The sequence below is a fragment of the Mauremys mutica genome, chromosome 14, assembly GCF_020497125.1.
Source record: "Mauremys mutica isolate MM-2020 ecotype Southern chromosome 14, ASM2049712v1, whole genome shotgun sequence".
In the NCBI taxonomy this organism is placed as follows: Eukaryota; Metazoa; Chordata; order Testudines; family Geoemydidae; genus Mauremys; species Mauremys mutica.
Genome location: NC_059085.1, coordinates 4897224 through 4911250, shown reverse-complemented (window position 1 = coordinate 4911250; position 14027 = coordinate 4897224). Strand labels below are relative to the sequence as shown.

At 48.7% G+C, this 14027-nt stretch overlaps 1 protein-coding gene across 1 annotated transcript in view; it reads left to right on the top strand.

Moving 5' to 3' along the window:
- Positions 1 to 14027, top strand: part of CALB2 (calbindin 2) — a 50563-nt gene that overhangs the window by 28139 nt on the left and 8397 nt on the right. The window contains exons 3-5 of the mRNA XM_044987815.1: positions 4081 to 4170; positions 9440 to 9520; positions 12614 to 12670. Of these exons, the coding sequence (XP_044843750.1) occupies positions 4081 to 4170; positions 9440 to 9520; positions 12614 to 12670 (228 nt within the window). The remainder of the gene's footprint in view (positions 1 to 4080; positions 4171 to 9439; positions 9521 to 12613; positions 12671 to 14027) is intronic.

The following is a 14027-nucleotide window of genomic DNA, read 5'->3' as shown; positions in this document are numbered from 1 at the left end:
GGAGCTCTGATAGAACAGATTCATCTCCCCATACAGAAATCAGATTCAGTATTGCCCGTACGGACCATGCTGGAGCTCTTTTTTGATTCTGGGACTGCATGGTCACCTGTGCTGATCAGCGCTCCACGCTGGGCAAACAGGAAATGAAATTCAAAAGTTCGTGGGGCTTTTCCTGACTACCTGGCTAGTGCATCCAAGTTCAGATTGCTGTCCAGAGCGGTCACAATGGTGCACTGTGGGATAGCTCCCAGAGGCCAATACCGTTGAATTGCGGCCACACTAACCCTAATTCGAAATGGCAATACCGATTTCAGCGCTGCTCCCCTCAGATATCGATATTAAGAGCCCTTTATATCGAAATAAAGGGCTTTGTTGTGTGGACAGGTGCAGGGTTAATTCGGTTTAATGCTGCTAAATTCGAGATAAACTCGTAGTGTAGACCAGGCCTTGATGATGATTGGTCCTGACTCTTCAGAGTCAGCAGGATTTGGCTAGGAATCAGTCTGTGCCTTACCCTTTCCATGTCCTGAGAAGTTAGGATATTTCCCCCACATGTTCACATTATTACATGGCTCACAGTTGGCTTTAAAAAGCCTATGGCCTCTCTGTAAACACTGGAAACATCTGTTGTAAATATGCATTTGTAGGCTGCACTGTCTGTGTTGCCATATTTGATGTTTTACTTAAAGCTCCAGCTACTGGAGTCAAGTGATTACATGAGACTCTTTTGCAGCCCCAAAGCCCCAGCTACAGGAAGGTGTGTGTGTGAAAGGTTCAGTAGGTGGGGTACTCCCCTCTAGGTCACTTTTGACCCCACTAGCCCAGCATAGAGCTAGAGGTGCTGTGCTGCAAGGAGCAGGATGGTCACTCACTCTTCTGCATCACGACTGATGTTAAGGCCCCAGCAGCTGGCAATGCCGTATTGCAGTTGATGTTGGGAATTCAGGTCCTGGCTACTTCTGGTTAGTAAAGAACAGCTTTAAAATGGTCAATACAAATACGTTTCTAGCCCTCAGCTAGAGAACGTGACCCGAGGACAACCTGAAGGTTCCGATATCAGTAGGCAAATAAAAAGCACCCCAAATGGGTTATTTTTCCCCAAAACTCATGATTTTGGAGGGGGCCGACTTGTGATTTTGAAACGTCTGGGGTGGGTTCAGTCACCAGCCCTCACTGGCTAAGCACCAGGCCGAAAGCCATTCAGGCCTCAGTCAGCTGAGAGAGCCACTGCTGAGCAACTCAGGTGATTTGCTACTTTCAGACCCTAGCTACCAACTCTGCAGCCCGAGCCCAGTCCCTGCTAGTCCCGACTGGACCCTGAAGCCACTTGTCCTGCATGACAGCCCAGAGCCCTGCCATCAAGCCAGCTCTGATCTCCTTCCTTATGAAACCTTTATTCTAGCCCTAACATCCAGGGGTGGGTTTTGGGAAGGGGGGGTTGGATCCCCAAAGAGCCTCATTTATTCTTCTGATTTTCTCCTCCCCTCCTCCCCAGTATCACCCTCATATTCTGGGTCATGGAGGCCTCTCTCTGGCCAAACCAAGCCAGAGACGAGCTTTCCCTGCAGCTCAGCACCCTTCTCACACCACTGTGAGACTGAACTAGGCTCGGCCACTGCCACGTGATCATCAGGCTGGCACAGGTGGCACAGAGCCTGGCAGCCTGCCGGCGGATGTCTGTGCAATATTCATTGGAGCATATGCAAGGCTGCAGACGGAGCTGACAGCATAAATTATGGAAACACGATCTCCTCTTCTTCCAAACAGCCTTGCAGAGCAGGGGCCTCACTGCCTCGGAGGGGCTGTGGCATAACCAGGCTGCTGTTGGATTGTTCTTGCCTCCTGGGGCTGTGCTCCCGTTACAGGGGAGCGCGGAGAGGGCAGCGAACGAGCTCCACTCTGTGCCGCTGGCCCCTCCCCATCAGCCAAGGTTTGCTCACTCAGGCCAAGCCATTTGACATGGCGTGAGCCCAGACAGGAAGGGGCCCCTGAAATGGCTTTGCCCCAGGCCCCCTGAATCCTCGGGGCGGCCCTGAGCCCAGACGCATACTGTGTGCATAAGCCTGTTCCTTAGCAGGTCCATTGCCCATCCCCTGCTGACCAAACGCTGCTCAGCCCCAGTCACCACACTGCCCCCTGCTGGCCAGTGAAAACCCCTCACCTAACCAGGTTTAGCCCAGGTGGCCTTTTCTACTGCTTCGGCTGTGCAAAGGCCAGAAGGTAAGAAGGCATGGCAAGCCCCTGCTGCTTTAAAGAGGGACCCACCCATCAGATTATTCACAGACGGAAGAACTGGCCCCAAACAAAAGTCAACACAAATGTAATAGCACCTGGCATTTGAGGATCTCCAGCCACTGTGTGTATGGAAATCAATTAAGCCAGACAGCAATCCTAGGAGAGAATATTATTCGCCCCATTTTAACAATAGGGAAACTGAGGCACAAGGAAGGTGAAGAGACTTGCTTAAGGCCATGAATCAAGTCCGTGGCTGAATCAGGAACAGTATTCAGGAGCACTAGCACCTAGTTCCCCCTCCCCTAACCACTGGACTGCACTTCCTCTGCACATCAACTTCTTAACTGCTGCTGAGCAGTTGTTTAGTATCTAATTTGGTCTCTTCTAATGGCTGAGACACTCTAGCAACAAAGCCTCAGACCTCGTGATCTTGTTTCTTGTTTTCAGTGAGTAAATGACAAGCCGACTAAGGAAGAGGGTGCTGAAAAGAGGGTGACCATTAGACTCCTATCTGCTGCTTGGGGAAAGGCTGGTTATTGTTTTCCAGCTGCTGTGACTTGCAAGCTGAGTAGAGCTGGATGTGGGTAGTTTGTCTTTTTCCCCGGTACACACAATATTCTGCTTGTCCATGTCATAAGTGTCTCCAGTATCTGGCCCTCCAGGCTTGGTCTCAGCCCCAAGGTGATGTTTGTTTAGGGAAGTTTCTGCAAAATCTGCTTTGCCATTTTTGAGTCATTAACAACATTGCCAAATGCCTCCCTGCAAAAATCACAAGCCAATCTCCCCCACCACCCCTCCCAATCACAAAAATAAGAGCTCTGGGGTCTTTATATTTGTTGTTGGAGCCTTTAGGGGGTCACATTTTCCAGCTTTTCTCCACAGACCCAAGTGCTCAAATCCTACTTTTTTTTAAATGCAAGCTGCAATTCCTCTATAATCACATGACTCCATGAGCTGGGGCTTGAAGAGAAAACACCAAATAGCGTGAGCTTCACAATAAATCACGAGAGTTAGCAACGCTGAGTTAACATTGGAGCCTTGAGGTGTAACACATCAATAGAAGCTTTAGACAGAGTCACCTTAGCACAAGTTATATTAATAGATCCTGCTCCTGCAACCTCTCCCCACCCAAAGGAGCCCCAATGGCATTAACAGGACTGCTCTGGACAGTGCGTGTTACCCTCACTACTAAGGTTTGCAGCCTTTGCAGAGTAATCTGTAAAGCCGGCGTTAGCTGGCCAGGGACACATGGGCAGCTCCCTTTCCTGGTTTGATGTGAGGCTGGGTTGTTACTCACCTCAGACTCATTTAGATGAGTGTCCCCTGCCAGCTGCCGGTCTGCTCTCTTGGACTAGACGGGAGTCCTCTTGGGGTTAAGGCACTGGCCTCAGATGCAGAAAATCCGATTCACCTCCTAGCTCTGCCCTTGCCTCCCTGAGTCTCCCTCAATCTCACTGTACCTCAGCTTCTTAGCTGGGAATGAGACTAATTCTTCTTGTCTAGTTAGACTGTAAACTCTTCCGGGCAGGGTCTGTCTCTTTGTGCGTGTGCACAGAGCCTAGTGCAACGGGACGCATGGACACTAGTGTAATTTAACCCTAGTGCGCTGAGGTTGGATATTCCATTGGCTCTCCTGCCTTGGGTTAAGAGGGAAAGGGGCTCCTCTCTGATGTACTGGCCTGTTCGACATCCAAGCAGCGTCCTTCCCATTTGCTGTTCTCTCTCATCCTTTCATGGCTCGAAGCCAGTGCACTGACCAGGCACAGTCACAGAGCGGGAGGAGCCGGTGGGCACAGAGGCCGTGCTGGAGGTCAAGAGGGACAAACCTTCTCGCTTTGTTCACAGGACTCCAAGAACGGTAACTTTGCAGAGAAGATGAAGGAGTTCATGCAGAAGTATGACAAGAATGCAGATGGCAGAATTGAAATGGCAGAGGTGAGTGGTGCTAGCGCCGGCATCGCTCCCACAAGCTGCTCTCATCGATACTACTATGCTCGGGGGAATCCTGGCCCCACTGGCGTCAGTGGGTGACTTGTCATTGGCTTCACTGGGACCGGGATGGCCCACCTATGTTGGGGGATTAGATCCTAGCATGGACACATGGATCCTCTTGCACTCCAGAAGTGGGGAGTGGGAATCCTGCCGCATGCTGCATTAGGCTGCATTGTCAAAGCAGCCTCAGGGAGTCCAGTGTCCAGATCCCACTGGATTTCCATGGGATCTGAGCACCTGGTTCCTTTAGGCACCTTTGAAAATGCATCCTTGGTTCCCTACCACATGGACAACAGTACAATCCAATAGCCATGGGAGAAACATCTTCTGAGCCCCTGGCAGCTAATGTGGTTGCCTTGTGTCCTGAAGCATGAGCTGATGCTCATTATGGATTGTTATCCCAGCTAGTGTAACTGCTGCTGATGGTCTCACTATTCATATACATGTTTAATTCCTCCTTCTATCCCACTAACATATTGTGGCAGTGAGTTCCACTGGCTAACTATGCACTGCATAAAACAGAATTTCCCTTTATCAGCTGTAGAAGTTGTTGATTTACATTTCATCGGCTGCCCCTTTGCGCCCATGTTATGGGATTGAGCAAATGGGAACCCTCCTCTCTCCCAGTAATGATTTTATATCCCTCTCATTCATCTGCTCTCTAAAGGAAAGCATCTTAATCTTTTTAATTTATCTTCATATAGTCTCTACAGGCTTCTAATCATTTCTGCTGCCTTTTCCTGGACCATTTCTATTTCTGCTTTGTCGGAGTGACAAGAACTGAACCCAGGAGGCCTGGTTCTCACTGCTGCAGGAAATGATTAAATCCAAGAGCTTAGTGGGATGTAGGAAAGGATTAGACATTGATAGGAACAATAAAAATGACGTAGCTAGAATAAGATTTGAGAAGGGCTATAAACTCTTATATCAACTGTCAGGTCAAAGATGAAGCAGATTTTTCAGGGACAGTGGTATAAAATCATACCTGGGATGAGGTATCAAAGTTGTATCTATTTTGCATGATTGTTCCAATATGAGAGAGAACTGTGGGGCATATTGTTTTAATGAGGCAGTAGTCCCAGACTACAGTCTGCAGAGCACTTCATGGTGACCAATGGGGAGCTGGCTGGTCACGAGGATTTGGCTTCTCCGTGTTTCCATTCAGCACTAATATTGCCTGCCCAGGTAAGTGTGATCTGCACTCTGGGTAGTGAGGAATCTCAATCTGTTGCCCTCTAATGGCTGATATACAGAATAGAAAGTTCTTACACTGATCATCATAATCCCCATTTGGCAGATGGGGAAACTGAGGCACAGAGCAGCAAAGTGACTTGCACAATGTCACCCACCAGACCAGTGACAGAGCTGGGAATATAACCAAGGTCTCCTGGTTCCCAGTTCAGTGCTCTGTCTGCTAGGCCACACTGCGTCCCATAAGAGGTGTACAAGTCTGCTAATGCTTACTTCTTTAGCTCCAGTGGTGGCAGCTCATTGCAAACGGGGGAATGGTCCCACTATTGTGGGGAACTTTCCTGGTTTCTGCACTACCCCAGTGGAATCAGAGAAAGGACCTGAGTCCTCGCTCCCACTTCCTTTACCCAGAAGCCTGCCTGACCTTGAGGACACTTCTTCCATGCTCCTATGTGGCAGAGTGCTTGTTAACCCCAACAGAGCTGGGCCCAGGATTCCTGGGAGGTTTAACCCCAGTCTTGTTGTGGTCGCTTAGGCCAAGGGATAGGGTGCTCTCTCTGCACCAGCCCCATCCCTGGCCCACTGATCATTACTTACAGCTTAAACCAAATACAATTTACTAAACAGCAACTGTAAGAAAAATGAGGGAAAACAGAAAAGGTTAAAGGAACAAGGACACCCCGCCCATGGGCCCAGGGACACCCCACCCAGCTGGCTCCAGGCCTGCGCTGGGCCCTCTCCCCAGAGCCCCTTGCTCTCCCCAGCTGCTCACCACTCTCTTCTCTGGTGTTACTCATGGCATGAGGGATGCCTGCCATCCCAGCTCAGCCCTGGCTCCCGTCGGCACGGCTGGTCTGCACTGCACCAGCTCCAGCCCACCTCTGACTCCATGCTGCTGCTCTCCTTAGCTCTGCCCTACTGTGACCCAGGCAGCTGCACCTCACAGGGAGGACAGGACCCCAGGCCCCTCACTCCCTCATTGGCTCGCCTGCCCTGTCAATGGGGCTGACTTGGAGTGTTGGCCTCTCCCCATTGGCCCTGTGGACTGACAATCTCACGATCCTGATTGCTCTTTGGCCCTTCCCCTTTCTTTTAATAGTGGGAGGGACTGACCAAAAACCCACTAAGTTTCAGTAGGGGGCCAGCCCCCCACTTACTTTCTGCTTTCATAGAATCTCAGGGTTGGAAGGGACCTCAAGAGGTCATCTAGTCCAACCCCCATCTAGTCAGCTCGGTAGGTCCTGGATTCGAATCCCACGACTGCCCCAAGTACTTTGGCTACATAAGTAGTTACTGTGGTTGGCCCAGGGCAGCTGTTCAGTCGCCAGTAGGGGAGCTGGGTGCACACAGTGATGGACAGGAGAGAGGATAGTGGTAGAGAGGCGCTCCCTGTTGTGATGTGGTCCACACATTGTGACGATGCTGGCAAATCCCTGTGCATAGGAGGCTAGGCACCAAGGAAGGGATGTCCCTGTAAGATAAGGGCAGCATGTCTGGCTGGCTCCTTCCCCAGAGGTGGATTAGCTTTTCTGTATTCTGCCCTCCCTGCCTGTGAGTCATGAGGCACTAGCTCCCAGAGCATGTATTTCGGTCTCTGCCCTCTGATCTCTGCCTCTCCTCCCATTCCCTTTCCCCCCTTTGCCATCAGTGATTCTGACTCCCCGTCCTCATCCCTTTCCCCACCCTTGCGCGTGTGTAACACCCTCATTTTTAACTGCCACCCGCTTCCCCCCTGTGACCAGCAAGGAGGCACTGTTGTGTCAGGTCTGATCCTGCTAGCCTGACTGACACTGACTAGTCCCATTAACTACTCATGGACCAAAATGCTCCTCAGCATGAGTCAGGCCCCAGGCCTGGGCCCTGCGTTTCAGCCAGCACATGCAGAGGGAGCAGTAATATGTAATTGGCCTGACTCCGTCATATCCCAACATGCTTCGCACTGTGTGTCATGGGCACAGCAGAAGCCGGGCTTAGGATGGCAGCAATTCAGCTGAAGCCAGTCACATCCATAATGGGTGGGATGTGCATGAATCCACTGTTGGTTCGCAGAACCGGACTTCATTTCTCTTTCCGAGGGGAGGACTCTGACTGGGGAGCAGGGATACTGTATATACAATGCGCAGTGGGGGCTATACGATCTTTTGCTCCCCAGTCTACGTCCTTCCAGCTTTATAGTATCTGGGAACTCGTCAGGCCAAACTCCTCCCTGTTGAAGTCACTGGAGTGACACCGGGTCTAAATTTGGCCCTACCTGCAGAGGGAATGAAATTGCTCTGATGAGTTGCTGTCATGACAAAGCCAGCTATATAGCCAGGATGTTCTCAGTGGCTAGGAGATGGTTCCTTTTAGCTGTTACCACTGCATGAAAAAATCAAGGAAGCCAGTCACTCTGTCTCCTGCCGGTCTGCTGCCTGCTCTCTCGATTTACCAGGAAGCTCCACTTTATTATTTTCCTAATAAAAAGAAGGCTCCTGCCAACCTGAGTTTCCGAAGAATCTTCTGTCCAGCTGCTCGCTTGCGCAGGCCTTATTAAAAGTTGTCCAGCCCTTTGATTAAGACACTGACACTATCTTGGGAGAAATGACTCAAAGTTAAGAAGACAGCTGTGAAAAGGGCACTGAAAGGCAGGCAGACAAGGAGAACTGACTGATTGGAAAAACAGAGGGACCTCACAAAGTTTAGGTCTGTTTTATCTATGGCCTTTTCAAATTGTTAATCTTCTTTGGAACAATTCTCTTTGGTCCTAGCTGCCTTGATCTTCAAATATTAAAAAGTTCCCAACCCCCCTTGCTAATGTTTTCATGGGTTTTCCTTTAAAAAATGTCACTAAGGAGAGTTTTTTGTCCGTCCTGTGCTTGAAACCCAGCTTCTGCCTGAAACTGACTAGGAGCCACATGTGAACTTGTCTAGCTTGTTTTCCCACCCAAATGGAAAAAAGCTCAAATTGTAAACAGGGTCGATGAAACTGAATTTCTTTAGGATTCTTTTGCATTCAGTTGTCCTAGGTGGGGTCAATAGTACACGTAAGGACTTTTTTTGCCCCACTTTTAAATCCTCCTTTTCTTGATCATCAAAAATTAAAGTGTCAAACGGCCACTTTTACAAAAGCTTTAGGTAGAACAAAGTGTTTAGTGTGACTGGCCTCCCCCGGTTAGTTCTGCGGCAGCCCGACTCCAAGAGCTGGGCTCAGCCTCAGCAAGGATGCTGGTGCACCACACAAGGAAGTAAAAAAGAGCCACAATACTTTCAAACTCCCTTATTAACACATGGAGCAAGTCTGTTGAATTACAGTGTAACAAACCTCATTCGTAGCTATCAGCAGAATTCAAGGCCAGGATCTTCACACAAAAGCACAGACCTCAGTCACTGGAGCTAGTGGTTTCACTGTGTTAGCTGGTAGCGGCGGTAGGCTGTTATTGCCTAGTGGCCTAGCCATTAGAGAGGAATGTAACATGCACTCTGCTAATGTGTTTCATCAGGAAGAGGACAAAACAGATAGAAGATCTGAAACATAATTCCTTTTTCTAGGGAATTATTGCAAACAATGGAGATGGGACTTGAATCATAGAATCTCAGGGTTGGAAGGGACCTCAGGAGGTGTCTAGTCCAACCCCCTGCTCAAAGCAGGACCAAACCCAACTAAATCATCCCAGCCAGGGCTTTGTCAAGCCTGACCTTAAAAACTTATGTTCTTTCCATGTGCAAAGAGCAACCATATTATTTCAGTCTCAATGACTTATTTTAGGTTAAGCAAAACAATTAAGAGCAAAAGTAAATTTGCAATAAGAGAGAGAGAGCACAACGTATGTGTCTCCTCTGCAACATGCTGCATTGATTCTCCCTCGCAAAATGGCAGTGGCCTGTGACAGCAGCAAAAATTACAAAGATGCAGTAAGAAAGGAAACACAATCCTATTGTGTCACCGTCTACACGCACCAGTGGGATGGGCCAAGGATTCTCTGTGTGTTGTGTGACTTGCCTTCTACTCACTGATCACTTTGCTGTCTCCCCTACCCTCCAGCTGGCTCAGATCCTGCCCACAGAGGAGAACTTCCTGTTGTGTTTCAGACAGCATGTTGGCTCCAGCTCTGAATTCATGGAGGTGAGCAGAGATTTTTATTATTATTATTATTCTAACCAAACCAGTTCCAGAAGCCATTTTTAGGCTAAATTTCCACTGATATCAAGGGCTGAATAAGAAATTCGGCCTGTAATTTCTTTAATTCTGACCAGTTTGGTAGAATGTTTCTCCTGCATGTTAGGAGGTTGGGGATGATGGGAGCATGAGGCAGGCTGGCAGGACAGGGGGAATATACTTGAACTATTACCAGGGGAAATGCATTGACTAACAAGCTATTCCTAATGAATACAGCCTGGCCACACTCTCTAGGGGAGTGGTTTCTCTGTCCAGCAGCCATGCTGGCTTCCTCTGAATGTTTTTACCTGGAAAAGAAATAGCTACATGCCAGTTGCAATTCTATCCTCCCACTGAAGGCAAGCTATAGCTATGGACACAACAAGCCAAACCGTAATGCCATTAAAGTCCAGGGACGTTTTGCCACAGACTTCAGTGGGAGCAGCATTTAGCCCTACACATCCACACAGTAGTTTTGTCCTTTCTGTTGCTTGTATTAAGCAGTTCAGGATTGGGGCCATATTGAGCGATGCTGTACGGACAGACAGGGTCTGCCACAGAGCCTGCACCATAATTCTGGTGTCATAATGCACTTTGTTCAGGGGACAGGTACTCTGCAAGTCCCTGAGCTAGTCAGCTAGTTTATGACAAGCACAAAGTGGACTGTGGGAACATCCCTGCTCCCTCTTCCCAGAGTGACAGGTTGGCTGGTTTCTAACCCCCAAGTCCCAGTGACTAAGGCTCACCTTCAAGCCAGGATCTTCACACCTGCACAACAATGGCATCCATGAACACTCCCTAATCTCCAAAGGCCTGGCCCAGCTCACACTGGAAAACCTGGGAGGGAGTTTTGGGGCAGGAGCTCTCTTCTTTGATCACTCCCAAGGCCTAGCCAGGAATCTGGACTTGACACCCTGGTGCTGCTCATTAGTGGGATGTTCCCTTGTGGAAGGGGAGGAGGACTTCCCTTGTGTTGTGCTGCCGAAATTCACGTTGCAAGAGAATGTTCTAAATTTCCGGGTGCTTTACATCAGTTATTTAGCCTCTTTCAAGAATTTGAAGAGGAAGGGACTAGCCGGGAGATAGATCTGGGATGCAGGAGGTGATTAGTGTCTATACACATATCTGTCGGTGGGTGCTGTGCTCTTGGAGGTGCTGTCTGTGGCACTTCTCAGAACAGTAAGGAAGTTAGCTCCTGTGTCTTGCCCAAATTGCAGGTTAGATATTTATATTCTGCCTCCCTAAATTTCACTCCCAGTATTATTTGGATGGTCTTTTCTTCACTTTCAGTCCTAAACTATGTAGTGTTACTTTGTGCCATCAAACAGCAGTCGTGTTCCACACACAAGTGGCAGCATTTTGGAGGAGGGTAAAATGACCTTTATCTCCCTTATCTACTTCAGAGGGACATTTTTGGGGCGTAAGTAGTTAATATTTAAACGCTCTTTAAGAGGATAGGATAAAAGACCCTCTCAAATTATAAAGTGATATGGCATCTCTGTCTGACAAATTCCAAAGTTCTTCATAAATATTATATGTACATGAAAGGTTTCACCAGCTAGTGAAGTGTAGCAGCTGTTTAGCAATGCACAGCAACACTGCAAGAGTTTAAATCATTATTGGAAAATGAGAACAACATGCAAATGTGATGCTGTTCGATGAAACAGGAGCCTACCTGTTGCCATTTAATAGACAAGTGGAGTTATTGCTTAATAAGCACATGCCATTAAATATTAAATTCAGCCCACTCCATCAATAGCGAGTATAATAATGAGCATGAACTCTTGACACTGTTTTTCCCTGAGTGCACCCAGCTCTGCTAAACCAATTCCCCTCATGACAAAAACCAGTCCCCTGAGAGATGAAGCTTCAGAAAACTCCAGAGACCAATGAGGAGCTGTGATCTCCCCGTGCCAGATGGTGATGGAAAGCTACAGGAGGCAGTAGAATAGCACTGAGGAAGACCTCTTCTGACACACCGTGTGGGGGAGACAACATAGGGTCTTCACAGGAAGAAGGAAAATACTTTGATCAACCAACTCTGAACAGATAAATGTCTTTTGATTTGTTAGGTCCACATGAATATCTGAGACAGAGAGAGAGACTGTAAACAGGCTCCTGCTCTATAGGGCCTGACTTCGACTGGGGACTCAGCTGTCATGGGAAAGGATGAGATAGACCCGAGACAGAGAGAAACTTACAATAAATGCTAAGCAAGTGTGGGGCAAAATGCACATTTCTACTGCCCTTCCCTCCCCCTTTGTCACCTCTGTTGTTTATGGGTAACAGCCTGTCTCCTCCACAGCTACAGAACAGGCTCATGCTCACTGAGCCAAACGCCTCAACAGGTTGGGTTTCGTTTGCATTTGGTGCAGGTGGCTGTGGGGTAGTTCTTATTGTAGTTGAGATGGATGCGCCAATGCTGAGACAACACACAAATCACTAGCACAATGGACCTCATGCGTTGTAGATCTGTTGCCATGGTAGCTTTAGTTATCCCCATTCCCACTGCCACGAGAGGGGCTACCTAAAAAGGAAAAGCTGACGGGTAGTCCCAGTCCATTCACTGCTGTGTACATATGTACCTCAGGCCAGATCCAGCCCCAGTGTTAAGTGGATGCAGTTCCCAGTAAAATCAGTGGATTCCCAACGAGAATGTCACGAAGCTGCTACGGCCAGAAGGGACCATTATGACCATCTAGTCTGACCTGTATAACACAGGCCCTAGAACTCACCAAGTAATTTCTGCATCGAGCCCATAACTTCTGTTTGACCTATAGTAGATCTTTTAGAAAGACATCCATTCTAGATTTAAAGCCTTCAAGTGATGGAGAATCCATCATGTCCCTATGTAAGTTGTTCCAATGGTTAATTACCCTAAGGATTAAATTTTCTCCTGATTTCTAGCCTGAATTGGTCTAGCTTCAGCTTCTAGCCATTAGATCGCATCCATACCTTTGTCTTCTAGATCAAAGAGCTATCACTGTCTCACTATCCAAAATCTATTACTTTTTTCAGTAGGAGAATCACTTGTACTAACATGTGGCATTTCCATTGCAGGCCTGGCGGAAATATGACACAGACCGCAGTGGGTATATAGAAGCCAATGAACTCAAGGTGGGGGATGACTGAAGAGTGTCTTGGAGATATGACTTTAAAGGGCTATGCTGTTGGTGGGGCTATTCTAGGGTGGCATTCTCTACATACCTCTCTCTCGAGTCAGTCTCTAAGGAAAGCAGCGTGTGCATGGCTGCAGCTCGTGTCTGGCTTATGATCACTCAGCCTGTAAGAAGCTAGGCTTGATAGCTTACACTGTCCCTTTGCAGCTCCTGATCACTTCAGCCTGCATTGTACTTCACAGTATAGCGCCTGCTCCTGCTGCCATTGAAGTCAAATGGGAAAACTGTCATTGACTCTGGCATAAGCAGAGCTGGGCTCTGGATACCCAGCACTAGGGGCTGCGCAGCATTCAGGCAGATGGGAGGCTCTTACTGAATGTCCTACATTAGAATAGCTTGGGGAGATGAGCTGATAACGATCAGAGGTCTGCAACTGTCCAGAAACAGCTAGAAATAAAGCTCACCAAACACACCCAGGGTCAAATCCTGCCCAGTTACTTCACTGCAACTCCACTGAATGCCAATGGGGTTGCACAAATGCAAGCAGTAGAATCTGCACTAAGGACTCACTCCATGATGGCATTGCATTGTCTTAAGTCACCTCTGTAAAGGAACCCCAAAGTTTCCATGGCAGTTTGGTGTAGTCGTTAGAAAGCCATTGCTCCTAGGTAGGCAACTGGGTTCTGCTTTGCCCTGTGGATGGTGGCTGAAGGCAGGTTTCACTGTGTATTGTCTATATTGCCCCACATTATAAGACTGTTTGCAGACTGCCTGTGTTAACATATTGATCTTAAAATTCCACTTACTGTGACCTACTGGCTTCTGCAGAGCCAGTGGCCTCATTTCAAGAAAGCTTCATTCCCTTCGTAACTATGGGCTGTTCCTGTAAAGTGCTGAGCAACGTCAGTTGCCATCAGCGTCCAGGAGTGTTGAGGGCTCGCTGCACCATACAGAACCGAGCCTACTAACACCAGCTGTTCCGGTGAAATGGCAGGTCACTCTCTGTGCATCTTAGGATATTAGATGTGTACAATGCTGGAAGCTGCCCCTTCCTCCTAGCTTTGCCTTACTCGATGGGTTGCTCAAGTGCTCCTGATCTCAACAGGGCCGCCCAGAGCGGGGGGCAAGAGGGGCAATTTGCCCCAGGCCCCGAGCCCCACAGGGGCCCCCACCAGAGTTTTTCAGGGCCCCTGGAGTGGGGTCCTTCACTCGCTCCGGGGGGCCCCGGAAAACTCTTGCGGGGCTGGGCGCAGGAGCTTCTTCTGCTCCCGGTCTTTGCTGGCGGGCGGAAGGACCCCCCGCTGGCGAATTACCGCTGAAGACGGAGCGGGACCCGCCGCCGAAGTTCAGCTCGG